Raw genomic sequence first — 27868 nt, 5'->3', positions numbered from 1 at the left:
TAACAAAAAGACGACAATGAAATTGAATAAGGACCAGAGATGAACAGGTAATTCACAAACTAGAGCCCTCCTAGAAGTAATAAGGAATTGGAGGCAACCTAGGCACACACCTCTAGGGAGTGGCTACGTAAAATGCGGTGGATGCAGTGTGAAATACTAGGCAGAGAGAAGCCTGCAACACACAGGATGTACATACAGCATCATGGATGAATTTAAGTGAGAAAAGCAGGAAAGAGCAAAATTTACAGCACAGGACCATGGGTATAAATTTAAATCACACACACATAAAATAACACTACTTATTTCAGAAGGATGCATGCATAACAAGGGGCACATATCAAAAAAGAAAGAGTGGGTGCCTACGGGCCTGAGGGGAATGGGGACTGGGCCTGAGGGGAATGGAGACTGCGGAAGGAGGAACCTAATGTTTAATGAAAAGAGGGGACGTGTTCTTATACTGAGTGACGATGACCACGTCCTACGCATTGAGGCACATCATTCATGCACTGCTTTGCATTTGAGGTGCATAAAAGCACAGATAAACTGGATAGAACACCTACAAACAGTTTGTAACTAGAGAAGCCATCTGGGTATGAGGGAGGAGCCAGAGTTTGTCAGAGGGCTGCCTGTGAAACCTGATGCTTGGAATGCCAGAGCAGAGAAAGGGCAGGATCTTGGTGACATTGAATCACCGGATAAAGCTTCACCAACACTAGGTGGTCCTCTAGACTTCTCAGTTATATGAACCAAAAGATTCCCTTTACTGTTGGATTTACTTTAATAGACTCTTTTTTAGAGCAGTTTCCTTTTACTGGTTAAGCCAGGGGGTTGATACCTGCAATGAATAGATTTTCACTGGTGTTTATTTGTGCCTGTACTGTAATTGTTTTTAAAAACACCGTGGCTTCTCAGATATTTTGGGAAGCCAGGAGAGCAAGAGGAAGCATGAATTTAAGAAGAAAAAAGGCAGAAGAGACAGAATAGTTGCCACCATTTATTAGCTGTGTGCTAGGCACTAGGCTAGGTGCTTTCCATCCTTTGTCTAATTCAACAACAATCCCCGCCATCAGGTATTGTCACTGTAGAAATGAGGGACCAGGCTGAACTCCTGTGTTAAGGGCCAGAGCGCCATATGAGGACTTGGGAACTCAAGTCTGTCTGATGTCAGTCTGTTCTCCTTCACACTATGCCACCCTGCTAGAAAAGCTAGTGGGGAAATGGTGGAGGGACGGACACAGGGACACAGAAGAGGTAAATATACAGACACAGAAAAAGCAAGCCACGTCAAGGCACATACTGATGGGGAAGAGCGATTGTTCTTGAGGTAAGGACACCCACGACATACCAGGGCATACCGGCCTCGGAGGGGGGTCGTCACTGTCCATGGAAAATCTCATGATCTCGCTTGCAATGTAACTCGGCCCCTACTGCACCCGGGACCACCTCTTGTGTTTTCGTGTTTAATTTTCAAGTCTTTCAAATAGAAGATTTACTTTCTCATGTATTTCTCAAAGCTTACGAGGGATATGAAATAATAACAGATTCTAGGCAGGCTTCCAGGTCTATAGCGTTAGGTCATTATATTCAATCGAAATGAACTTTTGACTGTCGATCTGATACGCAGACCCAGACTGTGGACACCTGAAGGCTGCCACAGTTTGACCTGGGATAGTAATCTAGACACACATCAGTAAATGAATACAGTTAAGTCGTCACGATACCTCAACTGTGGAATACTAAAAGGAGTAAAAAGAAAGCTGGAAGAAATGCTAGGTATAGTACAGCAGATATGTATGCTAAACTTATGTCAAAAGTCACATACATATTTATACTGAGAACTGGAGAAACCAGCAACAGCGGTTGCTCTGGAGGAAGAAAATGGGGGCACTGCAGGTAGGAACGAGATGCTCTGCACTCACTGTCTGCCCTTGTACTTCCTATTTTTTAAAACCAAGTGCAAGAATCATCTTTTCCAAAAATCCTTTATTTTAAACCAAGCTGTTCATTGTGTCTTCCCTTCGAGCCAGATCCACTTTTGGGATCTAGTAGGGTCTAGGTGAATGAAATATATATTTTGGTTTTTTTATAAGACTTTATTTATTTACTTTTAGAGAGAGGGGAAGGGAGGGAGAAAGAGAGGGAGAGAAACATCAATGAAGGGGGTTGCCTCTCACACGCCCCCTACTGGGGACCTGGCTCGCAACCCAGGCATGTGCCCTGACTAGGAATCGAACCATCGACCCAGTGGTTCACAAGCTGGTGCTCAATCCACTGAGCCACACCAGCCAAGGCTGAAATAAATTCTTTGCCCTTCTCCCAGTGATAAGAGTCTCCTTCCCATTTCTTTCTCCCTTTCTTCAGCCAAGCTCACCTGTTTAAAAAAAGTCTTAAAAAACAAAAGACCCTTACTCATGTTATCCACATTCACTGAAAATACATTTAAGTGAAAAGATAAAGAAAAAGCACTCCTAATACAACTCTTTATATTTTGGAGCGTATGCCTTAAGTATTTTCCTGTGCCTAGGTACATTTATACTTCTAATTGCTTTTTAATGCATGCACATCGTGGTCATATTTTATTTTTAAAATTTATTTAATATTACTTTTACTTACTTAACCAATCCCCTCTAACATGGCACGAGATTGTTTCAAAGTTTTACTGTTAAGGGCAAGATGGAGATGAATATCCTTGTACAGAAGTCATTGTACAAGGTTATTTCACCCTTAGAATAAATTTGTAAAAGCAAAGCAGCTCCGTCACCAGTTTGTTAATTTTGCTTCCTCTCTATCTGCAGTTGCTACTTCAGTTATCCTCTGTGTAACCAGCCACAGACACTTCTCTGTGCCAAAGCTCAGGTCTGAGATGGCTCCTTGCCTACACGGTCAAGGGTGAAACACACTACCGCTTCATGTATTTTTAAAAAATATTCTATTTATTTTTAGAGAAAGGGAAGGAAAGAGAGGGACAGAAACATCCATGTGTGGTTACGTCTCACATTCCCCCTACTGGGGACCTGGCCTGCAACCCAGGCATGTGCCCTGACTGGGAATCGAACCAGCGGCCCTTTGGTTCACAGGCTGGTGCTCAGTCCACTGAGCTACATCAGCCAGAGTCGTTCCATGTATTTTTCTACACTCTCTTGAACAACCTCATATTTTGGACAACTTGATTTTCCTTCAACTCCCTGGAACTGGTTGCATTTCTCTACCTGCTTCCTAGTTGAACTCTGTAACTCCTTGGGCCGTGGTTTTTCTCTTAAAAATTTCTTTTAAAATAAATATAATAAAACAGAACTAGTATGAGTGATAATACAAAAGCATCCCAGGGTCAAAAAAAAGGGAAATTACAGGTTTTAAAAAAAACTTACTAACAATAGCACCTTTAAAATGTTAATATACAAAAAAAGCAAAAAAAATGTTAATATACATTTATAAGAGGGTAACAACAGGGTTAAGTGTAGTCAAATTATTCAAGCACACAATTCTTAGTGGGCTACTACTCCCAAGAACACATTTTCACAACACTGTCCTTAAAAATTACTCATTTTTCTAATAAAGGCGTTTGCAGCCTACCCTTTGCCCCCACGCGTGAGCACTGTGCCTTTCCCACACTCTTTGCATCGATGACAATGCACTGACGATACACTCAGTGAAAGGAAAAACAAAAAGCACTCATACCACCACTCTGTATTTGGGTGGGTGTCCTTTTTTCTACTTACACTTACAAATGACACATTGTTCAATTTCCAACAAGCTGCCCTCCAGCTCTTCATCCTTTTCCCATTCCCTACTTAGATTTCTAATGTTGAATTCTCTTTTCTACTCTTAATAATACCTTTCCAGAAGAAGTGCTCTACAAATGAGGCTTTTGCAGATAATTCCCATTTCAGGCCTAGCAGCATCCTGGAATACACGCCCACCCCGTAGGTCAAAGGAAGGACGTGGTGACCCCGCTTTCCAGGCCTCCCAGATGCTGGCTCCCACCAATCTTGGTTCGCACTCGGACCAGCCTGGTCTCCTGCCGGCTTCCTGCTGCCCACTCAGGACTGGCCCTTTCCCTTCTTCCTGGCCAAATCCCACCTATCTTCGGAGGCCCAGCTCAACTGCCATCCACTTGGCAAAGTCTTCCCAGATGTATCCATCCACCTTCTCCCTCATTCTGAACTAAATGTCAGGTGGCCACGGACCACACCTTTGTGACAAATTTTGAACCCGTCTTCTAACCCATCATGTGACCGAAAACTGTAGGTCAGCATCCCGCTGGGAGGGGCTGTGCCCCTTACTTTCGTGTCCCACAGCGCCGGGCACAGTGCGATACAAACGACAGACACGCAACCCCTGCGGAGAGAACGAGACAGTAAAATCCAAGGCGGCCCAGTAATGAACACACAGGAGAAGAGTATGTACATTCCTCTTTATTTAATACAACAAACACGTAACACGTACAAAAAGAAAGAACACTCATGTAAAAGGCCCTGTCACGACGGACAGACAGGAAACATCTACACTAAATCATATAAGGCTCCTGCTTTAAAACAGGGGTTTGCTAGCTACAACTGGAATATGAGCAAGGCTGTTGCAAAAATAGGAAAAAAAAAAGAAAAGAAAAAAAATTCCCTGCACCGAAGGAGTACATCCATGGGGTTAATTTACTAAATTCACATATCTGTATTTAGGAATGTTTAAGCCCTCTCACATATCCAAAATTTATCAGGATTTTATGAAATGTGTGACTTTGGTTAAAAAGAATTTCACCTGTCCTCCTTTTTTCTTAGAAAATAGTGACAATAAGTCTCCAAAAACTAGAGACCAGTGAACCACCCAAAGTTTGAAAAGCTTTGCCGTGAATTTTCAAAGGGTGTGCAGAACTCAGAATACAAACGCAAGATGGCAGTGGGAAGAGGGGTTTAAGTTCTTAGCCGTGTCCTGGCGGCACGTTTAATGGATCACTGGGAAAACAAAATGGAAACACCTAGGCTCAGTGCAGGGCACAGTAGCAGCAGTTTGTCCATATTCCCGCTCCGATTAGAGCCGGAAATTCAACAAGCACCAGAGTTCATCTCAAAAGAGCCTTATACAAACACACGCACATACATACCCACACCCATTCACATGTCATCACCACCCCCTTTATTTAAATTTATTATTATTTTTTACTAAAATAATACAAAAAAGGGAGACAGGTATATTTACAAATATCCATGGCTGGTACAGTACATAATTTTTAAGACACACTAATGCTACAATCTTTTAGGTCCTGAGATTATTACAAATATCAACTCAAAGCTGTGTTCAGGTCCAGTTTTAAAGGAAGAAAGAAAATCCCAAAATATTAAGTCACACACTTATTCAGAATACAGTATATCCCTTCAAGTTAGCGTAAACGCACCTCCCTGTAAATAAATGCAATACAGTAACCAGTGCCTTTCACCCAGAGGAGCAGCAATACGGAGGCTCCTCCCTCTCGGGCTGGCTGTGAACGGTGCCGGCATCTATTCCAAGTGTGGAGTGGCTACCGGCGGAGGAGGATGTGCAACTGGAGGGAAGTTCCTCTACAGAGGGAACATTCACTGTATACATGAGTCCTGCTTTTCCTTCTGTTACCAAACGAAAGTCTTTCCCTTATCAAAATTTGTATCGTAAAGGTTGGAAATATGTGCTTAGCCAGACTAAAAATCAGAGTCCTTATTTCCAATCAGTTATAGCAAATAGGTCTGCAGTCCCACAATAGTTTTTACAACTGCAAGGAAACTTTCTTGCCAGTAAAAAAGGGAGAAAAAAACCACTTAGTTACCTCGGTAAACTCTGATTCACACGTTATTTGGGACACACATTTTTGCCGGCCAGAGATTTCTTTTCCTCTTCTTTTAGGCTTGACACTGTTTAGCAAGCAAAACTCAATGGCAAGCCTCAGATTTGCCTACTCTTCTTAAGAACAGTTTATATTTTTGATACTTTCAATTATAATACAATATAATTTTAATGTTATAATAATATTTTTCAGTGACAGCGAAGAACAGTACAAAGCTTGAATCCTTTCTTGGGAGGCTGGCCATGGATCAGAGGAAATTCTTTGTAGGTTGGGAACCTACCTCTACTGATGGAAGGGCCCCTTGTTTATCTAAAGGTCTCAGAAGGTACATCTAATTAATTCTGCAGGCAGAGCCAGGACTTTAAAAGTTGGCCAGCTTTCTGACTAACTATATAAAACAGTAATACCTGTGTTAACTGAGAATAACTTCTTTCTCTATTAATGCCTCTAGCCCACACTGGGGTAACGAACCCCCCATGATTTTGCAGGTATGGAAAAGGAAACCCAAAGTGCTGGAACAGAACACACTCCCCTTGCTAGCAGCAGAGAGGAGCAAAAACTGAAGGCAGGTTACAGCTGCAGTTGGACAGATCAAGGGCAGGTTGTCGCACAGAAAAACACACCAACTGGCTGCTCTTGGTTGCTGCTCGCTGCTAAACGTGCTGAGAGGCTGGATGCAACCGCTGACTTCAAAACCAGAAGTATTTTCAAGTTATCTTGGGTAATAGTCATCTTGTTTGAATTTAATTAGGTTTCCATTAGTGCTCCACTATAAAATGTTTTAAAACTAGATTTAAGATAAAATAGAATTATATTATTATTAGCAAAACGGGAGCAAATAATGTACAGTTTTCTGAGCAACATAAAATTGATACTAAGGATTTATTCACATGGCCTGTTTGACTTCAACCTTTGCGAATTAAGTTTATTCCAGAGAAGTGTAAAATAAGCAAGGCAGAGAACTGCGAGAAATAAGAGCCCCTAACAAAGGCCTGCACGGCTTATGAATAACCTCAAAGAGTACCAAGAGGAAGCCATGAAATGCAGCTACTACATTACACAGTAGAGAAATCTACTTTTTTAATACAAAGGAAAAGAGAAAACAACTCTGGTTCTCAGTGATGACTCTGAGTCCGGGAAACGCGGACCCCTTTAAATTATACTACTGGGCTTTCTGAAAGTCTTCTTGACCTGTTTGGGTAACAGTTCAGAAAAGTGTCAGAAACTTAAGAATCAGCCAGCTATAAACTTAAAATATGTAAGAAAGACTAAGAAAGAGAAGTATTACAGTATAGGGAAAGTAAATAAAGATCACAAATAGCTACTTTCAAGCAAATGGTACTTTGGGAGTATCTGAGAAAAAAAGTACTTTAATATCAAGTTCTTCAGATCCTAGAGCCCCTCCCTGAGCCCGTGTTGGGCTGCAAACAGCCGCGGGAACACAACACGGCTGCAGTCTCCCCTCTAGCCTCGGTGGGACACAGGACGGGGCCACAGCAAGCGAGAAAATGAGGGGAAGGCAGCTGCCCACTCCTCCCCCCGCGAGGGACAACTCTCCGCTCGCATTCCAGTGCAGCAACTGGCTGACAACATGGTTAACTTCAGAGCGCAACAAAAGGAAAGAAGAATGGAACCCAAAGGAAATGAAGAAAACTTCAACATTAATCTTCAAAGCTATTTTTAATTAGAGTCTGATAATCTGACTCTAATCTGACAAACCTGAACACTGCCACAGAATCTAAAACTTTCTCAGAACTGAACACGGGGATGATTTTCAACCACCCAACGGCGTGGCAGAATGCTGGCTAGCTACAGTTCTGCACCAGTGAAAGGGTCTGTACGTAACTTTTCAAATATAAGGTTCACATTTGAAGATAGAAGAACACACAAAATATCTCTATGTTATGCTTCTGTTAATTTCCCTAGAGGAACAAACACATCCAACAAAACCCTTATGCCTTATTTCTTTGGGTAGAAGTCTTAACATCTGTTATTTAAAGAATGGAAAATGTGGAAAATAAGGAGTATATTTATCTGCATAGTTGATACTTAGAGGCTACTAACTAAGGCCTTGGCTGGAAAAAGCATAAAAAAACCAAAAAGTGATTTCTAAGAAAAAATGTCCCTATCACTAGAAAGTAAATGAGCCTCGGCCAATTCTGAGAATTAGCCGCAATGCTTTGTCTGCTTGGGCCTGCTGCGTTCTCCGAGCTCACCTGCGCCCGGTAATTTGTCTTCACCCCCTACGTGTTCTTTCCTGATCCGGAGTATGTGCTACACTATACATCCATACTCAACCCCTAGCAATTGAGGCTCAGCATTGAACCCGAGCTAGAAATGCAGCATCCACTTTTTCCTGTTGTTTTAAATGATAAAAGGAAAACACTATGTATTCCTACCCACTATGCTGGGGCGGGAGGTGGGATAAAACGACCTTCCTCTCCTCCTCCGAGTGGGCGAACCTTGCTTCCTTCCACCCCCCGCCTCCCCACCCCTTCCCCGGCTAGGAAGTGGGTACTGCCTCCCCTCTCCTGTTTTCCTACAACCTGAGCAGTCGATGGCTTCCACTCTTTCGTGGGTAGAAGAAGCATAAATTACAAAGGTAGACTAGCTAGAAGTGCACCCTGCAGAGATGGATAAACCTATAGTTACAGGAATAGTACACAATCTCCAATTTACAAGAATGAGGAGACTCCCAATCATTCTTAGAAACTTAAAAGTTTAGTTATCCATCACCAAACTACTAATATAAGGAAATCAGATGGAAAAGTGATGCAGGTAAAACTTTCGGGATCATTTATTAGCTCCAATGTCCAATCACCCAAACCTTACCTAGCTTCGGCTGCGCAACCTTGGCAAAAATCACACGTAATAACACCATAAAAGGCTAAAAAAAAAAAAAAGATCTATGTGTGATTAAGAAACGTAGTGCTATTTCCCCCTGCCCATGTATTAATCTCAAAGTAACCATTTCACCCCACCACAAATATAATATGCTTAAATAACAAATATGTACCTCAATTAGAATTCCAGTGATTTTTAAACTTAAAAATCACATGGTATTTTTCTACCCATTCTTTAGCTTCTGCAGGACGATGATAATACTTTTTTGATTATATAGGACATTTTAGAAAAACTCAAAGTAGTTTTCAAATAGCAAAGTCTCTGATATCCCCGGGAGGTAGGTGAATACTATTATACCCAATATCCTAGTGGGTAATCTGAGGCACAAAGGTTAAATGACACTCCCCCAGCAGAGGAACCCAAGAGGAACCCAACTGAACAGAGGCTGTGTGCTAGCAGTCTGGCTATCAGGTGACACTGCCCGGAGCCTCTGCCTTCTCCTTTAGCCACCAGTCTCCTCTTCCGATTCAAATGTACTTAAAAGGGGGTACTTATTAGATACTTGTCCTGGGTTTTGAAGATTGGTTCAACTTAGTCCCCCTTAAAATGTCTCACATGTTTTCAACAAATAAAGGATGTATCTTAGATACCAAAGATTATGTTATTTTGCTCAAGGGAGGAATTTAAATAACCATAAAAGTGGATCAAGCCAAGTGTAATTATCTGGCAAGTGAAAAGAAAACTGAAGATCTCTCAATAATGCTCTAGGTTATGTAAGTGTTTTCCCAAGTATCTGAAGTCTTTCTACTTCTAAATTTATGAACCTTTGACAGATATGCACAGAAACGCAATGCGGCTATATGAATTTCTCAAAACTCCTTTCCCAGAAGAAAACATGATGCATTTTTAATGTTGACAAAGTTGCTAACTACCTTGCGAATGCATTCAGATACAACACCATGATTCCCAACCCATCCATTTGCACGGGCTGGAAGCAGTGGAGTGCACAAGGCTGAAGTCTTGCGAACACTGAAAGGGGACTGTTCAGGAACGATGCAATGGTACGGCAGCTACTAGCTGCTCCTATATATTATATGCGTGTCCATATATATGTACACATGTATGTATGTATCTCACACATATCTCCATGTACATGCAAAGAAAAGGAAGAGCATCACAGCATGCCATGATGTTGGCAAGTCTGAGATTCTTCCTCCTGAATCCCCTGACTTGTCAGCCTACACTTTAGGGTATCTGAGAACAGTTTCAAAAGGGGGAGAGGGGGAAGAAAGAAAAAAAGGCACTTAAAAAAGACAAAGGCCAGAATTGAGCATGTTTTAGAGGAGCAATGTAAGCGTTTTACCAGAGCTAAGAAATGATTTACAGAGAGTTAAACTTTTCCCCTCAGATTTTATAAAATAAAATTGCATAACATGTTCATAATCATTTACTCACTACTGCATTTTTCTTCAGTTTCATTATTACAAAAACAAAAGCCCCCAAAGCAAAAACAAAACAAAACAAACACAATTACGCACGCACAACGGAAAGTGAAAGTGACGGCAGGTCAGCAGAAACCACAGTGCTGAAGCACAGGGAAGTTCTCGAGTTTGGCCTGATTACAGGTTTTCCCACAATTCCATTTCTAATTTAAAACAAAACAAAGCCAAACAAATACCAACAAACAAAACAAGCAAACACAAATTCAGAACCTAAATGATGATAAAAAGAATACAGGGACCAGTGTGCTTTTATGGTACACTCCTAAAATAAAGTATCCTATTCTATACATGGGTCAAATTATATGACAAAACCTTTGAGAAATAAAGAACTGTGAACTAGGTTAAAGTCGATCAATACAGGCAGAGTTCATTGTACAAACGTAGCAGCAAATATGATAGGTAACTGGAGTTCTGAGAGATGATCCCAAGGGACAGAGTTCTCATAACCAATGGCAGTTTAAAACCAGTAGAATTTCCATTTCAGAAAACATCTGGAGCCAAGCAGAGGTGAAAAGTGGGGTGGTAGAGAGCAACCAGAGGAGAAAGACTAGCGGTGCCTGCCCTTCCCAACCCTGGGTAGTAAACAATTTAGATCTGCTTTGGGAAAAAAAGAATTCTGGGTTAAAAATCTTTTCTAATCAGTTGTTTTCAAACAGGTGTCAAACCCACAGCCTTCAATCATGCATGTGCCCAGCTCTCCCTCCTGCCGTGGTGACGAAATAACCCTATTCAACCTCCAAGGTATAAAATGTTACCTGGGCTAACAACATCCATCAAAGGGGTGGTAGGCATGAAAGAATGTACCAACACAATCCTCTGATTTCCTCAGAACATCAGACTTTGTGAATTTAGATTTACCTCACTTCTTTTCCCAAAATCTTTTTCTTCGGGCTGTTTTAAAACCATGACTTCTTTTCCTCTCTGATCTGAGCAGCACAGGTGAAAGAATTACCATTGACTTAGAATGGAATTATTGCTTGCATTGATTTTGGAGGCTCTGAATGAGCTTGATTGACACTTTGCTCCCGAACAGTCTCCAACTGGGGCTCAGCACTGCTGTCTGGGAAGGCAGCCCTGCTGACCATTATTGCTTGTGAATACTGAGGATTACCTTGTATGTACAGTAACAGCTTATATATCAGTGAAGGCAATTTAAAATACAAGACAGTTGAAAACAAACAGCTTAATTTTCCTGAATCAAGGATCCCGTTGAATGGGACGTAATTAAATGTGCTGATTATTTTTGCATTGGGATGTTGCTAATGCTCTTCAGAAATACTCATTGCTCTATATCTTTTTCAGTTACTCACCACTTTAAAAAATAAGTGCAAAAAATACAGTATGAGTCACAAGTCTCTATGCTAAAAAATAACCAATTTATGTTTGTTTTTAAGTAAGAAAAACTGTAAAGAGAGGTGACATCATTTTCAATGTTACAGTCTAGAAAAGAAATAGTTTTGTATTTACATGTAGGAAATTGCTGATCATACTTGTCTGTTAAGAAATATAAGATGTCCGTTCCATTTGTACAACCTAAAAAAGGACAGTCTTGGTTGAGATGGTCCTAAGTCAGTGAAAATGTGGGGGTGGGGGTGAGGTAGGGATCTGGCGGCAGGTCCCAAGGTATCAAGACCGAAGAGAACAGAACATAATCTCCATATATATGGACTTCTCAGAGCCAAAGACCTTCAGATTATTTTTAATGGTTAGTTATAAAATGATACTGGGGGAAGAACTGGAAATCCTGTTCTTCTCTAGTGATGACAGAAGCATTAGGGGTCTTCACATGGCATGAGTCAGAACTGATGGATTTATTTAGAAACTGAAATGACTATTTCTTGACCTAAATTAGTAATGAAGTTATATACGAATAACAGTATGTACACACACACGCAAATGAATACATGCACAATTATCAGCAGGAAGAGATTAACATGCACTCTGGCTTCTCTCCTGAAGCGGAAGTAAAACAAAGGCCACCTTCCCGAAGGAAAACGCCTACACAGTATTAGGGGAAACTATTCTTTTTTTCCAAATTAGATAAAAACAAGAGGCATGCTACACATTGAAATAATTCAAGAATTGGGTAAGCTTGCCTAATTAAAAAAACAAACAAATTTTAATCAAACATACTCAATTCAAGTCAAACCTCTCTGCAACGTCCTAATATCCTCCCAAAATATCTACCAGGGTTGACATAATATTCTTGTTTTACTGGTGATGGTAATCTAAATTCTTAGAGGTAAGTAACTGTATCAATAACTCCTTTGCAATCATCTTTTGCCCTTATTGTAACGAGTTCCTGGAACTAAAGTTTTCAGTTATTTATTAACATTTTGCTATGAAGCAAGCCAATATGACTCTGAAGTCAAAATACAGGTACACAGATCCGGACAGACCTGTGGTCACAGCCCTACAGGCGATTTGGGACTACTTCTTATCAAAGGAGAAAAGGGTCTGGTCGATACTCTTACTGGAATCAACCGAACAGTTATTGGGGGAGTTGTAGTGAAAACATCCTGAAGAAATATTGCTACTATCCATCTGATGCTGTTTTTTAGGTTAGTCTGTCATTATGAATGGACCAAGCTTACACCACTCTTGGATGCAGTCTGAAAACATTTAGAACCCTAAGTAAGGGGAAGAAAAGACAGAGAAAGAAGGGAAAGACTAGACTGATGAGGTGTAAAAAAAAATCCAATAAAATGTATCTAAACAAAAACCATAAATTTCTCCCTTAACATCCTTTGCTGAGTATGTTATTTGCATAAGGAAGCCCATAATAACTAGGAGTCTCTTTATCTACAGGTTTACTCACATATCAATATTTGGAGTAAATATTAGTAAATGCTCCCAGTCAACTTCACTACATTGGATAGAGGGAGTAAAAATACACTGTGATTGTTATAAAAAATAATCCCTTGCACACACCATGATTCTAATGCAATTTCTCCCTTTAAAATACTATCTTAAAAATTCCAAAAATATATATATATATGCCATTTGAATGACCAGTGAAGAAGCGTATGTAGTACACTGACACCTGTTAACATCAGTATGTAATAGTCACCTGAAGTACCACTAGCTAAAAGAACAGAAGCTGGGGGAAACTGAGTCCACAGCGGTAGACCTGCAAGGGCTAAGAGCACCAAAGCCGCAGCCCTACATCAAAGATCCCCATTTCTCAAGAGAAAAATGTGAACACGGTCACATTTTAGCATCAAGAATGGAAATAAGAATTAACCAGTCAATACCAGATGCACAAATCACCTGAAGAGAGTTAAGTATCTGCTTCTGAATGGAAGATGAAATCGACCCTTTTACAAAAAGGGGGTATCTAAGTTTTGTCTATGAAGAGCAACAGGCTCCATTTCTTGACTTTTAAAAATCTCGATGATTTAATAATATATATCACTGTGCTAAAATAACTTTCCTGAAGCATCTTAGTCCACGGATTTACATGGCGAGTTGCTACACACTGGAGAAGATTCAAGTTTGTTCAGGATTTTTGAGGGTACAGCATTTTCTCAGCTACGGTCTGCATCAGACACAGAGTCGTTAATTGTTTGTGTGGCAAATCTGCTCCACAGTCCACTCAAATAGACACGATCCTTACTCCTGACAAACTGGCCCGATTCCAGACACACTGCCTCTTATTATCCATTATGTCTACGAGTGTTCAGATTCAACCCCCAGGATGGATGGAGTTTACCCATATCCTCAATTTCTTTCTTCCTCCCCCGGGGAAAAAACCAAATTTGTACTTCTGTGGATTTGACAACTGAGTCTCTTTCAAGACAAGTAACACGGTAACTTTGTCTTTCTTTAGAAGAGACCAAAGGTCACTAACTTTGCAAGAAATCATTTCTTCCTCCTGCACCTGGCTTTAACTCAAGTAATGTTCTCTTTTCTTTTTCCTCCTCACCACAGTGCTCGGGACGAGAGAATGTAAACATCGACAGAACAGCAGCCCTATGACCACATGAGTACTTTCCCATCAGGTAGATTCCATCAGCCAGCTGAGTGTCTCATCTCCTTTGCGTGTTGGGAAGTCACTGAGATTTCCGTGGTAATTTAGAGTCCCCTTTACTTTGGCCTCCATCTAAGAAAAGAGATGTTTAATTGGTATGGGTAGGTATGAGATTAAAAATAGATTAAAAAAGCAAAGCAAAAAGAATAATTAATTTCTAATGTTCATATGGATGACATTGCTAAAAAGATAACCATTCATATCTAACGAGCTGTACAGGGAGCTGTAGAGGCTGAGGAAACATAAAGGAAATAAAAACTTAACAAGAATGACCCTCTTATCTCAAATGACTGTGGTTCGATTGGTCTTCAGTGTTCCACAAATACTACTTCAACAAGTATTTATTTCATCTACCTCACAGCCAATTATGCGAGGGCTATGCAGGAACATAAAAGACACAATCCCCACCTTCAAGAGACGTACCCCATCTTTTGATTCCTTTAGAACACAAGGTCAATTTCATTCTTTTGCTGACCTATATTGAGTAAAATTAAATTTCTTGCCAACACACAGCATATGGTAATTAATTCTCAATTATTTATGTTAATGAAGGGGCAAGGCAAACTGGTAGTGAAAAATCCAGCTGTTTGTTTTGGTCCTCACTGCAAAAGTTTAAGTGACAGGAAAGCCCGCTACAAGAACAAGGGTTTCTAACTATCTACGGCTATTTAACTTCTACTATGAAAATGCTGCTTACTCTATTGAAACTGGGCGAGAGCAGGACCCAGTGACTTTGAAAGCCAAAAATATATACAGAGAGAGGAAGTCTCTAACAGGTCATTGCCTTAACAAGGAACATGAGACCCCACCCCACCCCTGCCATGTCTAACAGAAAAGGACGGGAGGCATGGAAGAAATACAAAGGTGGAAAGAACAAAATACTGGACACTACAATAACAATCTTAAGCCTGAAGGACAGCACAAAAGTCACAGTGCTAGTTCCACTCATGTGGAACAAAAAACTGCCTCTATTAAGGGAAACATATAGCTACAAAATAGGATGATTATTTCAAAAGCTGTATAAACAGAATACTATTAAAATAACTTTGCTGACAGCATCTAAGGATTGGCTTTTCCACTGATAATGAGATATCATGTACTTGCATTTGTAGAGAGAAGTGATTTAAAACTTGAGGCATATTTAAATTTATAAATTGTCAAGGTAAAATTTTGCTCAAAGCAGCTTTGGTTAATTAGCAAAATAAAATACTCCTATTAACTGGACTGTGAGTCTTTAGACCAAGGTTTGCCCCAAGGGCCAAATATGGCCCACCATCCCTTCTTACAAATAAAGTTTTATTGAAACCCAGCCACACCTATATTACATGTCTATGGCTATTTTCACTACACTACAGAGACAGAGTTGAGTAGCTGTGAAAGAGACTAAATGGCCTGCAAAGCCTAAAATATTTACTATTTGGGCCTTTATAAAAAAAGTTTACTGACCTCTGTCTTTAGATAAAGTCAGACAATTAACATTAATTGAACTCCTACTATGTATAAGGTACCATGAGAGAAGCTTTAAATAAATCACTTTCATTAAATTCTCCTAAGAAGCCTATTAAAAACATTCTGTTGTTCCCAGTTTACGAACAAGGGAAAGTGACGGTCAAATAAGTTAAGACACTTGCTCCAAGTGGCAGTCCCGGAATTTGAAAATCCAGGCCTAACTCCCAAATTCAGTGTCTTACACTTTTAAGTGTCTTTGAAATAAAAAGTTGTAAACTTTTCCTTACAATTACATGGAAAACACTGAGAGTCCTATTTCCTTTCTCCCTCTGGAACAGTGGAGCTGCCCAGACAGCAAGAGAATTCACATAAAAGCTGGAACACTGGGTCATGCTGACCTGCAAGATTCCTGTCTGTCTCGTTCCGCACTGGTCCACCCCAGTCCGCCCACAAACACAAAGCCCTAAGCAGGACTCATTACACCAGCAACTGCCTTAGTCACAGGGTGGTTTTCCTTAAGCAGTGACAGCTGGCTCAGGAGACTAGGACTGCCGATACTTGTGCCCACTTTGCGCCCCCATTTGCACAGCGTGGTTTTATGTTCATTCTCACCACTGAGGTCCGTTACAGGACTCACTGCAGCCTGCTGCCTTGAGATGGCCACCTTCTCCCATTTCCCCATGGTGGCCAAAAAGAATAGTGTGGCCCCAGGCAACTCCCAGAGTTAAGAGGGAAGATGAGCAGTTATTTCTACTCAAAGAGGCTGAAGATGGCCTTCAGAACACTCCCAGCCGGCCATTGAGGTCTCCTGCTGGGGAGAGCCCGGCTGTAACCCGGGGGGGCCGCCGTGTTATGTCCAATGTCTAATTTCAGGAAGATCCGCTTGGGCTGCGGGTACGTCACGTACAGAGTTCGGGCCATACTGACTGAATGACTGCAAACTGTGATGGCTAAGAATGCAACCTGTGGGGTCAGACTTCCTGAGTCTGCATCTCAGACTGCACACTGTCCTGCATCCTCTCGGGCAAGCTGCTTAGCTCTGGGTTCAGTCTCCTGATGGAGAAGATGGGGATTGTTCTCCCATCCACGGGCTTCTTGTAAAGACTGAATTGGCTAATACATGTCAGCAGTCACTACACCATCTGGCACTTAGTGAGCTTTCCATAAATGTAAACTACTACAATTCCTGGACGCGACTTTCGCACACTGCCTTATAAATCCACGTCTCTGTCACCACTTCCGTGTAACACCTTCAATACTGTTCTCTTCACGTGTAACACAACATCTCATTTACTTATTTCCTTTCTCTTAAAGGAGTTTGTTGCTAATGAGGATTCATTCACATGAGAATCTGTTTTGTCCAAACTTTGTCATTCCGTTCACATTGTTTTCAGAAAACATTTCCAGCCCAATCTCTACAGCTACATAAACAACAAAGAGAGGAAGAAATAGGTGGCTTTCTTACCATTAAATGTTTGCTGTAAGTGTGTAGGCAGAGGTGAGTGGGAAAGTGTTGCTGCATGCTGAGCTCCTGGCTGTAAACCCTTTAGTAAATCTGAGAGGAAAACAGACTTGTCAGTGATCTTCTTCAATCTGGCTTGAGTCCTCTTAGGTCAAAATGAAAATAGTTTAACTTATCTAATGCAAGCACAGCCTGACTTCACAGGCCTTCTCAAACTAGAGTACACACGTTTAAAATTTTACATATATAAATGCTATGTGTACGCAAATACCAAGCAAATTTGACTTCCTCTTATATTATAAATTTCATTACGATATAAATGTGGTATAGTGGTTCATTTAAAAATTATAAGTAAAATCTCAGAGTCCAGTAATTTGACTTATACATAAGTAAAATAAATTGCGTTTTTTCTTTAAACAATTCTATAATCTTCACTAACTCCAACTGGACTATTTGCAGTAGTATAGAGTTTGTTCCGTTTGTCAAACTCAATAGCCAAGCAAACAAAAGGGCCCCACTTACTCTGAGTTAGGCTATGGTGGAAAGCGGCTGAGGTAGATCCCGAGGTGGTTGTCACTCCAGCTGTGTCCGTTCCAAAGCCAAGTAGCTCCAAGGGCAACTGGAAGGGCATGGTCACTGGAACAAGGCCACCCAGCATCCCAAAAGGAGTCACATTTTGATTTGTTACAGACAAAGGTGATGTCATGAGAGTCAGAGGTGAGGCATTAGCCAATAATGATGCTCCTGCTGTGGACTGCAGAAACCAGGGATCAAAATACATAAGAGATCAAATCTTTAACCTGAATTGATTTACTCAATATCCTCATGGGCATAAGACTGTGTTTTATATTCACTCTAACAGAAACTCTGAGACAGAAATGAAGGCTGAGGTAAACAATATATTTCAAAGAGCTACCAATAATGGTTTTGGAAATAATTCTATACTCAGTCCTTCATCATCTTCAGTTTAGCCTCTTCCTGAACTTATTTTAAGGCCTATATTAACACTCACTCACCCTCTCACCCCTCCCGTTTCAAACCTCGGGCTCCCACTCTGGCTCCCAGCTCCAGCCCTGAACCACTAGAAGGCAACCCTGTACAAGTCAGTGTGGCCTCTGAACCTGCCCGGTCACTTCACTGCCTTGCACTCTTTGCTGGCACAGTCCCTGCAGCTGCTGCTCCAGACTAGCACTCTCCCAGCACCCCTAACTCACATCCTTTACTTTCATCACACCACCTTCAAGAGGTGAGGCCATCCAGCCACGTTCTTCGTCATCACCAGCCTTCCCCTCCTCTTCTCTGAGAGCGATGGCCCATGCCCTGGCCTGCATCACGGACCCCGTGTATGCAGAACTTCCTAGTACAGACAATCTGGTACCGCAGCTTTTCCCTGTTTCCTCTGCCTTCTCCCACACGGAGGACTCTCATCTCCCCTTTTTTGTAACCGGTTGTTCCTGGCTCTTCCTCAACCTCCTGAAAGCACATGGATTACTTTTATTTCTTTTGGTCTCAAATTAACTGAACGACAGCCTCCATTTTCCACACTATCTAGTCTCTCCTTGACCCCTGAAAGCCAGGTTCCATTTCTACTTCTTTCCTGAACTTCGACTCCCTAAGGTAAAGGTGAGTTAGAGGGTGTTTTGACACTCCCCTACCTGGGTTTTAATATTATGTTTATGAATAAAAACACAGAAACCGGAATATGCTAACACTGATGAATTTTCATTGATAAAATATTTAAATATACATTTTTCCAATTTTGACTTATTTCTTCTCCATGTGCGCTGATCAACAAAGATTACAATAGGCTTCCCTCTGCATTAGACACGATCTATTAGACTTTCTGCAAACAGTTGTTTTCTTCTGTAGCCTTATCTTACCAACTCTAAACTCCGCTGGCCAAAACCATTAGATGTTAGCTACGGTCAGGCTTATGTGTGGGTTATTCTACCAGTAAACATTATTAATTAACAAAGGGCTGAGCATTTTACTTAGTTAACATGAAAAAAATGAAGGTGATCTTCCCCGCCACGTATGCCACCTTATATACTGTATGCAGAGCAGGCCATGCTACTGCTGAACAAAACTCGAAGAACATCCTCCAGGGGCTTTCCGCTCTGGTGTTTCCACTCTCTCTCCAATAGCCTCCACTTCTATTATCTCCTTCATTTGCTTTATTTTTAAATTATTTTTTCTTTTATCCTCACCCGAGGACATGTTTTCATTGCTTTTAGAGAGAGAGGAAGGGAAGAGAAAAACATCCCTATCAGAAAAAAACACTGACTGGTCGCCTCCCACGCGTGCTCGGACTGGGGAATCATACACGCCCGGACTGGGGATGGAACCGGTAACTCTGGCATGTGCCCTGACCAGGAATCGAACCCACAACCTTTCAGTACAGGATGGTGCTCCACCCGACTGAGCCGCACTGGCCAGGACTCCTCTATTTTTAATCTCTCAAATACGTAACCACACTCCTGACCTCTCACCTCAATTTCGATCTCATAAATCTAAGTTCAGTGAAGAACTTCACTTGGGTACCTATCCAGTATGTCCACAGCGGAACTCACCATGTCCTGCAACGTTAACTGCCATCATCAACGGTCTCACTCTTACCTGCCACTCAGGCCCCACGCCTTAGTTTTCAGGCATCAAAAAGGGAAGAACAAGGTGAGCTCGTGGGCAACACACCCATTCCTTTTTTTTTAACCACAACTTCCTCCAACATTTAAGTATAAATCTTTATCACTTTATGCTTGGACTTGACTATTTTTCTTATTTTCCAGTCTTTCTCTCTACTGTGCTAATAATAGCATACAAAAAAGGTGCGTTAGGGAAAGAATGACTTAAGTTAAAAATAAAAATACATCGAAGCAATTTGGATAGAAAGGATACTGCGTCAATCTAAGAATTAACAATAGCTTTCTTCTTTTTAGTCATAACTCTGTTGGAGTCTCAGGTTAATGGGAGGCACACACTTGAAGGCGTTGCACCCCACATAGAGCCCCCTTGTGAGAAATAACAAACACTGCTGATAAGGAGAACTCAAGCTTTTCTGGAGGCTAACCGAAGCATTAATAGATGGAAAACATAAAATAAGGCAACTTCCGAAATTAAGTAACTGAGCATGAGCAATAAGAAAATGGTGCCATGCCACAATTAACATTTCTGTACTGTCAAAATTTTGATATCTAATTTTGTTTATAACACTACAATGAAGTATCGGATTACCTATGTGTTACATGGGTATAGACTTCTTTCTGCTAGAAGATGTAGACCTTTCAAAACATCACTCAGGAGCACACAGGTGAGGTTGTCAACAGGGAGTAGGCGAATAGCTCAGAATAATGCCCCATAATCAAAACTACTTTCTAAGACCTCCACACTTCATTCCTAGGGGAAAATAGGAAGGAATCCTTACTCTCTCTTCCTGTGGTTGGCATTACATTTTTTTAAGCACGTGTTTTATTTTGGTGAATGCATCTGCCCCCACCCCACTCCCTACAACACTCAGAGAGATCATATGAAATGTCAATGAGACCACAACACTCCCCTGTATAGTAAGACCTTCCGATAGCTTCCCACTGTGCACAGAATGAATTCCCAAGTCCTCATCGTGGCCCACAAGGTCCTTCATCACAGGGTTCTGGTGGAACTCCCACCTCATCACCTACCCATCTCTCCTGAGTCTCGCCATGCAGGTCTACATGTCAGGCTCTTTCCTACCTTCACACCTACCATCCATTCCACCTGGACTCTTTGTTCCCTCATACTCTCAAATGGCTGGATTCTGCTCATTCCACTCTCAGCTTAGATGCTGCCTCCTCAAAAGAGGCTTTCCCCAGCTCCCTTGTCTGAATTAGCAACAATCACACTTCATCATATTATTCCATTTTACTTTCTCATAGCACTTATTTGTGTTCTCCTTATCCTCCTACCTAGAATATACACTCCATGTGGACACGGAGCTTGAATATGGTGCTCATCCTATTTCCCCAGCACCTAGGACAGTGCCTGGCACACATAAACACTTAATAAACATTTGCTTAATAAATGAATTATTTGGGGAATAATAAAGTGGCAAAGACAAGATTCACAGAAAATCAGTAAGTTGAAGGGCAAGAAAGAAGAGGAATGCCTTGGGTGAAAAATTATTATGCAGAAAGTAGGTAGAGGCAATAATCTGAACCCAGAAAGACTTTAATTTCTGTTAAACTCAAGACCTGTCACTTTCACTCTGTAAATGAGTAGACTGCTGAAAACGTATTTCAGAAAGAAGTTAAATGTTTTACAGGCACAGAGGGGAAATCTGTTTTTAGTACTCAAGAGATAGGATTTAGAGGCCACAAGGTAGCTGGTAAGATTTCAGCGAGATGCTATGTGAAAAAGAAAAACCAAACAAAGAACCTTGGGTTCACCAAAAGTTAGAAACAACCTTATTCAATTATTAACTTTTTCTTCAGTCAAACCAGTAAGACAGAACACACAGAATCAGCTATGAAGGTAGGGACACTGAGGTCTCCAAACCATAAAGTCATTCTGGAGAGAAAGAAAACCAGGAAGGAGCACATTTTAGAGGCACAGATTTTGCATGTAGGCTCACGCTGACAAACTAACAGAGAAACAACTGGCACACCAAGTGTCTGCATTCTTCTGGCGTGCGTAATCAAACCCAGGAAGGTTTTCTGGAAAAAAACAAAACTGCTAGATTCTAGAGATGATGAAGGGTAAATAAAGATGTAATGTTAAATTCAAAGAAAACAAAGAAAGTGAAAAAAATTATGAACTCCAAGAAAAAAGCCAAAATTTAAAAATAAGCAAACGACACCATAGTGTACGGTATTTAGCTCAAGAGAGACAATATTTTACAGTCATGGATTCAACCAAAAGTTGTTATTTTACTCTTTTAGGAGAATGGGAAAAATATAAGGGAGCTAAAAGCCTCATTTATCATAATGAGAAGTCAAAGACAATACTAAAATGAATAATTGAGAGTATTCCATTCATTCTAATTTAAAAGCACAGAGAAAAAGCTAAGAGAGTTAAAAGTAGGAGGCATTAAGAAGGAGAATATGGGGTAGAAAACTGCCATTTCTGTTATAATCCTCTCAAATATTCCTTTAATCAAATTTAAGGTTAATTTGAAAAAAAATAAACATTTTACTTAAAAAAATTTTTTTAAAGATTTTATTTATTTACTTTTAGAGAGAGGAAGGGAGGGAGGAAGAGAGGGAGAGAAAAATCAATGTGTGGTTGCCTCTAATGTACCCCCTATACTGGGGACCTGGCCCACAATCCAGGCACATGCCCTGACTGGGAATTGAACTGGCGACCCTTTGGTTCGCAGGTGAGCACTCTATCCACTGAGCCACACCAGCCAGGACAAAAAAAAAAAATCAACATTTTAATAAAAGTAATACAAACAGGAATGTGGACTAGCTTCCAGACCTTAGTTATAACTTACATTTTAACATACAATTACTAATCAGTTTGTTTGTTGTTATTTTCATATTTCTGGTAAGAGTAAAATTATGCAGATAAAGCATCAATTCAGCCTAGATTCCAATTAATAAAATATCAGTTATTGAATTCTATTCTATGTTAGAAATCTGGAAAAACTTCATTTCGAAGCCTACAGTAGTGGCAGAGTGATAATTTGGGTTTTAAGTGTATATTGAATACCCAATGCTTAGTTTGTTCTAAAGAGAACAGAACCTCTCTGAACACCAGCGGGAAAATTCTTTCATTAAATGTTCACATAACAGGACACAGTAGAACATCACAGAATTTTGTTAGAAAGCAGAATTCCACAAATCAATAAAAGTCATGTTTTCAAATAATATTTAAGAACCTAAGAACACATCATAAAAATGTATTTTTTAAAACCTTGTTATGAAATAGATTATTATGTAAAACTCACTTTCTTGTAAAAAGTATAAAAAAGCACCAGGAAAATATAAATAGTGGTGGAATGAGTGACTTTTACTTTCTTTTTAGGAATCTGCCTACAGTGAACATGTATTTCTTTATGGGGCCAGGAGAGCGACAGGAGGTGGGAAACCTTGAAGAAACCCAATCAGTAATGTGAAAGTCTCAGAATACAAAGAAGTGGGAGAAAGATGCAAACGGAGCAGATGATGTGAAAGGCAGATAGATGAAATACGTGAGTAATAAAGAGTTCTCAAAACTCCCAGGCCAAGTGGATCCGAAATAATTAATAAACAGTCATAAACGAATGATCTCTGTGTTTTGTATACTTACAACGCAAACCTCCTTCTGCCTACCCTTGTCTGTACTCTTGAACTGAAGAAACACGGCCAGGTCTTAGACTGACAGTTACCACCTTCTCGGTACAGAATTACTGAAAACAAAATAAACCAAGCCAAACTCTGGAAACACTTGAACTTAAACAAAAAAGAGAAAACCTTACGAGCATGTAGGCAGAGGAAACATATTATTGATAAGTAAGAGAATGAAAAATCAAAGTGACCTGAGACTCCTCTATAACCCTAGATACAAACAGTCAGTGGAACAGTATGCACAACATCTGGAAGGAAACAATGCGTAACTACCCAACTGCGGCAGCACTAAAATGAAGCTAAGGCAAAAGAGCTCCCACGTCAGCCTTTTTGAAAAGATTCCTCGTGTGAGGTACTCCTGTTAACTGAGAGATAAATTTAAATTAAAATCTCAAACATGGAGAAACTGTGGTATAAAAGGATAATTGCAAAATTCATGCAAAATAAAAATTGTATTTGAAATGACAAATGGTTAAAGGAAAAAATCCCATGAATGTAAAAATTTGAGTAAGTAAGAAGGTTGGGACATGGGTGGGAAAGACAGGACATGAGTGAAGGTATGTTAAATCTATAAGTTATTACTTCGTTCTAAACTTTTTTCAATATGCATTTTAGTTACATCTTTCAAAAGTTTTGAAAGTAAGCACGTGGTACTTTACTAAAAAAAAAAAAATTCTTCATCCCCAAAAGAACCCCGTCCTCAAGTATCCCCCTCACTGTGACGTCAGCATCAGGAATATTCCTCGCCCGTGAGCTCCCAGCTATTGCAAACGATGTGCGACCTCCGTCTTATCAAAAGGAAAGAAAGGTCACACGATCTTACAGTTTACCCCATGAACGTGTGTAACATACATACCTGCACACTGGCCGTCACCACTGAAGACCCTGAGGCAGAGGATGGTCTATGTGGAGTAGACAACGGTTTAGAAGCACCCTGTGTTCCACTTCCTGTTCCCCCAGACAGACTCGTCCTATTGGCTCCGCTTGAGTTAAGGTTGCTACCTCTGCTGGCAGGTACATTCATTGCAATTCCACTCAAGCTATTCTTCCCAACAGTTCCAGTGGATGATGAATTTGGTAGCTTTGAAGAGGCCTGAAGGTTTTTTGTAGATGGAAGGCCTGAAGTGCGATTAGAGGGCAATAAATTCAAGGTAGGAGACTGTCTGCTGATGTTGACTCCACTGGGCTGTTTATGGACTGGGTTGTTACTGCTGGCGTGGCTACTCTGGGCAACTAGTACGCTTGGACCGGAAGAACTTGAGGACACAGTAGGCTTGGGAGTTGGGGTGGATTTAGAAATAAGTTTAGTTGATACTGAAGGCTTAACTGACAGAGGGGGTTTGGGGGAGGCAGAAGGCTTAGATGAGGGCAAGGGTTTAGGGGACGTGGCAGGTTTAGGAGATGCGGCAAGTTTTGGGGAGGTGGCCATTGAGAAGGGAGACTTGAAACCCTGCGTGGACATTTGTGACACCATAGCCTTGGCTAAATAGTTACTGGAGGTAGTGGTGCTAGGTACTGTCCTAGAAACCAGGGAGTGGGACCCTTGAGAACCATTACCAGGTGAGGGAGTAGGTAAGGGAAAGCGGTACATGAGTGGCTTATCTGAAGTCTTAAGAAGTGGGGATGAACAGGAAAGCTGAGGATTATTACTTAATTTCACCACTGGGTTGGTTTGTGATTTACTAATGGTTGCTTGTAATGGAGACACATAATTTTGTTGGACAGCTGAATGCTGGTGCACCTTTGTTACTTGTGTTAACGAAGAAGCATCTTGGGCCTCTGATGCTCCCAGAGCATGAGAGGAGGCAGCGACCTGGGCTTGGGAAGAAGAGGAGACGTGGGTCTGGGAGGAGGAAGAAGCATGAATCTGGCTTGACCTCTGTAGTCCTTGTTGAAGTAGCCTGGCTGGCAAAGGTTCTAGGGAAACTTTAGGGTTCTGAATCGAAGAACCAGCAATAAGGCCTGAAGAGATGCCAGTATGAGCTAAATCCTGGGGTTTCTTTGGTACTGGCCCTGTGTGACCAGCAATAAGACTTGATGAATGTGCAGTCTGAGCAGAATCTAGTTTTTTGGGCGTAGCCAGTGGCAGCTTGCTCATAATACTTGCTAATTTTTCTTCCCTCAGTCCTGGACGAGGTTTTGCAGTTGGCATGCTTATCCTTGAGCCAGCCGGAGGGCCCTTGTTTCCACTGTTGATAACAGCTAGAGCTTCCGAAACCAGATCCAGTGCAGGGGGGTGGAAAGAAAGGTCTTCGTCTAGTGAGTCATCAAGGCAGATGGTCTCCTGGGCTGGAGTAGAGCTAGAGCTGGTGGAGGCCACGGCAGACGTGCTAGAGCTTGTTGAAGGACCACCAACCGAAGCCGCCAAGGATGCAGGAGTTTTCTGGTCCTTCTTCGGGCTACACTCCTAGCATAAACAGCAGTGTATTAGAAGAAATAAAATGCTTAATGAAAAAATTAGAAAGACTAAGAAGTTCTCATGATGACTAACATTGTACTGGAACTCTTCTTCAGAGACTGTAAAAACCAAGTAACTTTTTAGATGGCAGGGCTCCTGACTGAACGGTCCTCATAAGCCGAACAATCTGACATACTGCACACAACCACCACACCTCGGTAAGCCATTCTAAGAAGGCTTAACACCAAGCTGAAGAAACATCGACATACTATAGTCATGCTGCTGAAGAACCCCCCCCACCCCCGACCTGGATCAGATCTTCAGGTGTTATTCCAAATCCGCCTGACTCTCCTTGCACCTAGGAGAAGTTCCGCCTTTACCCTAAGACTCCACCTGTCCTGGGCACTACGTCTCGCTAAGACAAGGCCACTCATATCCTGCTTCCTTGCACACCCTGTCCTGCAGCCACCCATGGCCAATATACAGAGCAACTGACACATCGAAACGAACACACTTGAAGTATGTTTTCTATTCATCATGGAAGAAGTCATTTGTCATTTTTTAACATATATTTACTAAGTGCCCACCATGCTAAGGGTCTACGGTGCTAAGCAAAGAAAGGAATTAGGAATTAAAACTATGAATACCTAATAGAATACAGTTCCTATTTTTTAAAAAATTAACTTTCTTAAAATTAAGATAAGAGAATTAGAGCATGGTTCAAAATATTCAGAGAGCAAAAGAATTAAAAAGTAACTTTCTCTTAAGAGAAAAGTATAAAGTGTTTACTTGTATCATTTTGAAGATTAAGAATAAAACTGTTACATGAAAGTCATTTCAAAGTTTCAATAAGTTTCTTCAAACAAACAAACCTAAATAAACCCAAATCCGCAGTCTGGCATTACACACTGATTTACACAACCACAGCACTTACCTTAACCACAGAGGGAAAGAATGGAGAGGAAGGGTCTTTACCACCACCCTCCGAGGTTCCACAGTAAACAAGTTGTTAGGAATGCTGTCACACTCTGACACCCTCAGCCATTTCTCTAAGCTTCTGTTCTAAAAGCCCTGACTGAACACCGCACTGCCTCTCAGAAGTCTGCAGCGTAACTGCATTAAGGTCAAAATTGTCCGCTAGCGTGAATGGTTAATGCAGATGAGACACATTTGCTTTGAGGTGCCATGATCAGCAAAAATTCCATTCACAAAAAGGACAGACAGTGAGGGTGGGGAGTGCATCAGAACAACATTGCACGTTACCAGTACAAAACTGCTGTTTTAAGTGGCCTTTTTATTACTATTTTTCTCTTTGTAAAAATAACATTAAATCCACAGTACTGTGTAGATTTACTTGGCAGAAAAAAACGCTCAGGATATATATTTGAGTCAAAAAAGCAGGTTACTCCACTTATATAAAATGTTACCTCAATCTGGATAAATGAATGGTTGGACGGATGGATGGAAGGAGAGAGAGGGGCAAAGATCCAGAAGAAGGGAGGGCAAATGTTTACCAGAAAGTTAAGAGCTTTTTTCTTCTGAGCAAGCAGAAATTTCTAGATACTTTTACTTTTCTCCTTCTTACTTTTTTGTTGTGTGCATGTTCTACTGTAAGCATTTCCTTACATTTTCTCTAACTAAAGTAGATATTTGAGGGATGGCAGGATGAGAAGAAAAAAAAAAGTCTGTACATTTTGGGGTGGGGGGCGGAAAGTAGGTTAATCACAAAACCCAAACAAAACGGTGACTTCCCTACAGTAACCTAACACTTCCATTATTAAAATTATGATAAATTAATCACACGTTTGAATAGATGTATCAAAATTTAAACAACCCTCAGAGGAGGGTATTAGGAGTTAAAAATAAGGTGTCAAAACAAAGCATGAACTCAACAGATTTAATAAAATATTGGTTCAATATTATTTAGATTAGAAGACAAAGCAGGTTACTAAGAAAAAGAGGATAGTTTCACTCTGTATTCAAAGAGCCTTTAAAATTAAAGGCGGCCACAGAGCAACATATATTCTGACTTTCTGCCATGATCTCATACGTAAAGAAAGTCATCTGTTCAA

General features: G+C 40.8%; 2 protein-coding genes across 7 annotated transcripts in view; both read right to left on the bottom strand.

Annotated features, from left to right (window-relative positions):
• The window catches only part of FMC1 (formation of mitochondrial complex V assembly factor 1 homolog), a 394222-nt gene that overhangs the window by 16136 nt on the left and 350218 nt on the right, over window positions 1–27868 (bottom strand). The gene's annotated exons all lie outside the window — the stretch shown is intronic.
• The window catches only part of UBN2 (ubinuclein 2), an 85416-nt gene that overhangs the window by 7534 nt on the left and 50014 nt on the right, over window positions 1–27868 (bottom strand). For 2 of the 6 annotated variants that reach the window (XM_053925922.2, XM_053925926.2), the window contains exons 14-17: window positions 24255–25805; window positions 17622–17853; window positions 17103–17192; window positions 9547–14260 (exon numbers count right to left, since the gene is read on the bottom strand). In XM_053925922.2, the coding sequence (XP_053781897.1) occupies window positions 14211–14260; window positions 17103–17192; window positions 17622–17853; window positions 24255–25805 (1923 nt within the window). In that variant the 3' untranslated portion in view covers window positions 9547–14210. Of the gene's footprint in view, window positions 1–3951; window positions 8700–9546; window positions 14261–17102; window positions 17193–17621; window positions 17854–24254; window positions 25806–27868 lie in introns of those variants that run through there. The other 4 variants (XR_008427039.2, XM_053925924.2, XM_053925923.2 and 1 more) reach the window with 4 other exon arrangements.

Source organism: Desmodus rotundus, chromosome 6 (assembly GCF_022682495.2).
Source record: "Desmodus rotundus isolate HL8 chromosome 6, HLdesRot8A.1, whole genome shotgun sequence".
In the NCBI taxonomy this organism is placed as follows: Eukaryota; Metazoa; Chordata; class Mammalia; order Chiroptera; family Phyllostomidae; genus Desmodus; species Desmodus rotundus.
The sequence above is the reverse complement of the archived record's forward strand: the minus strand, read 5'-3'. Positions and strand labels throughout refer to the sequence as shown.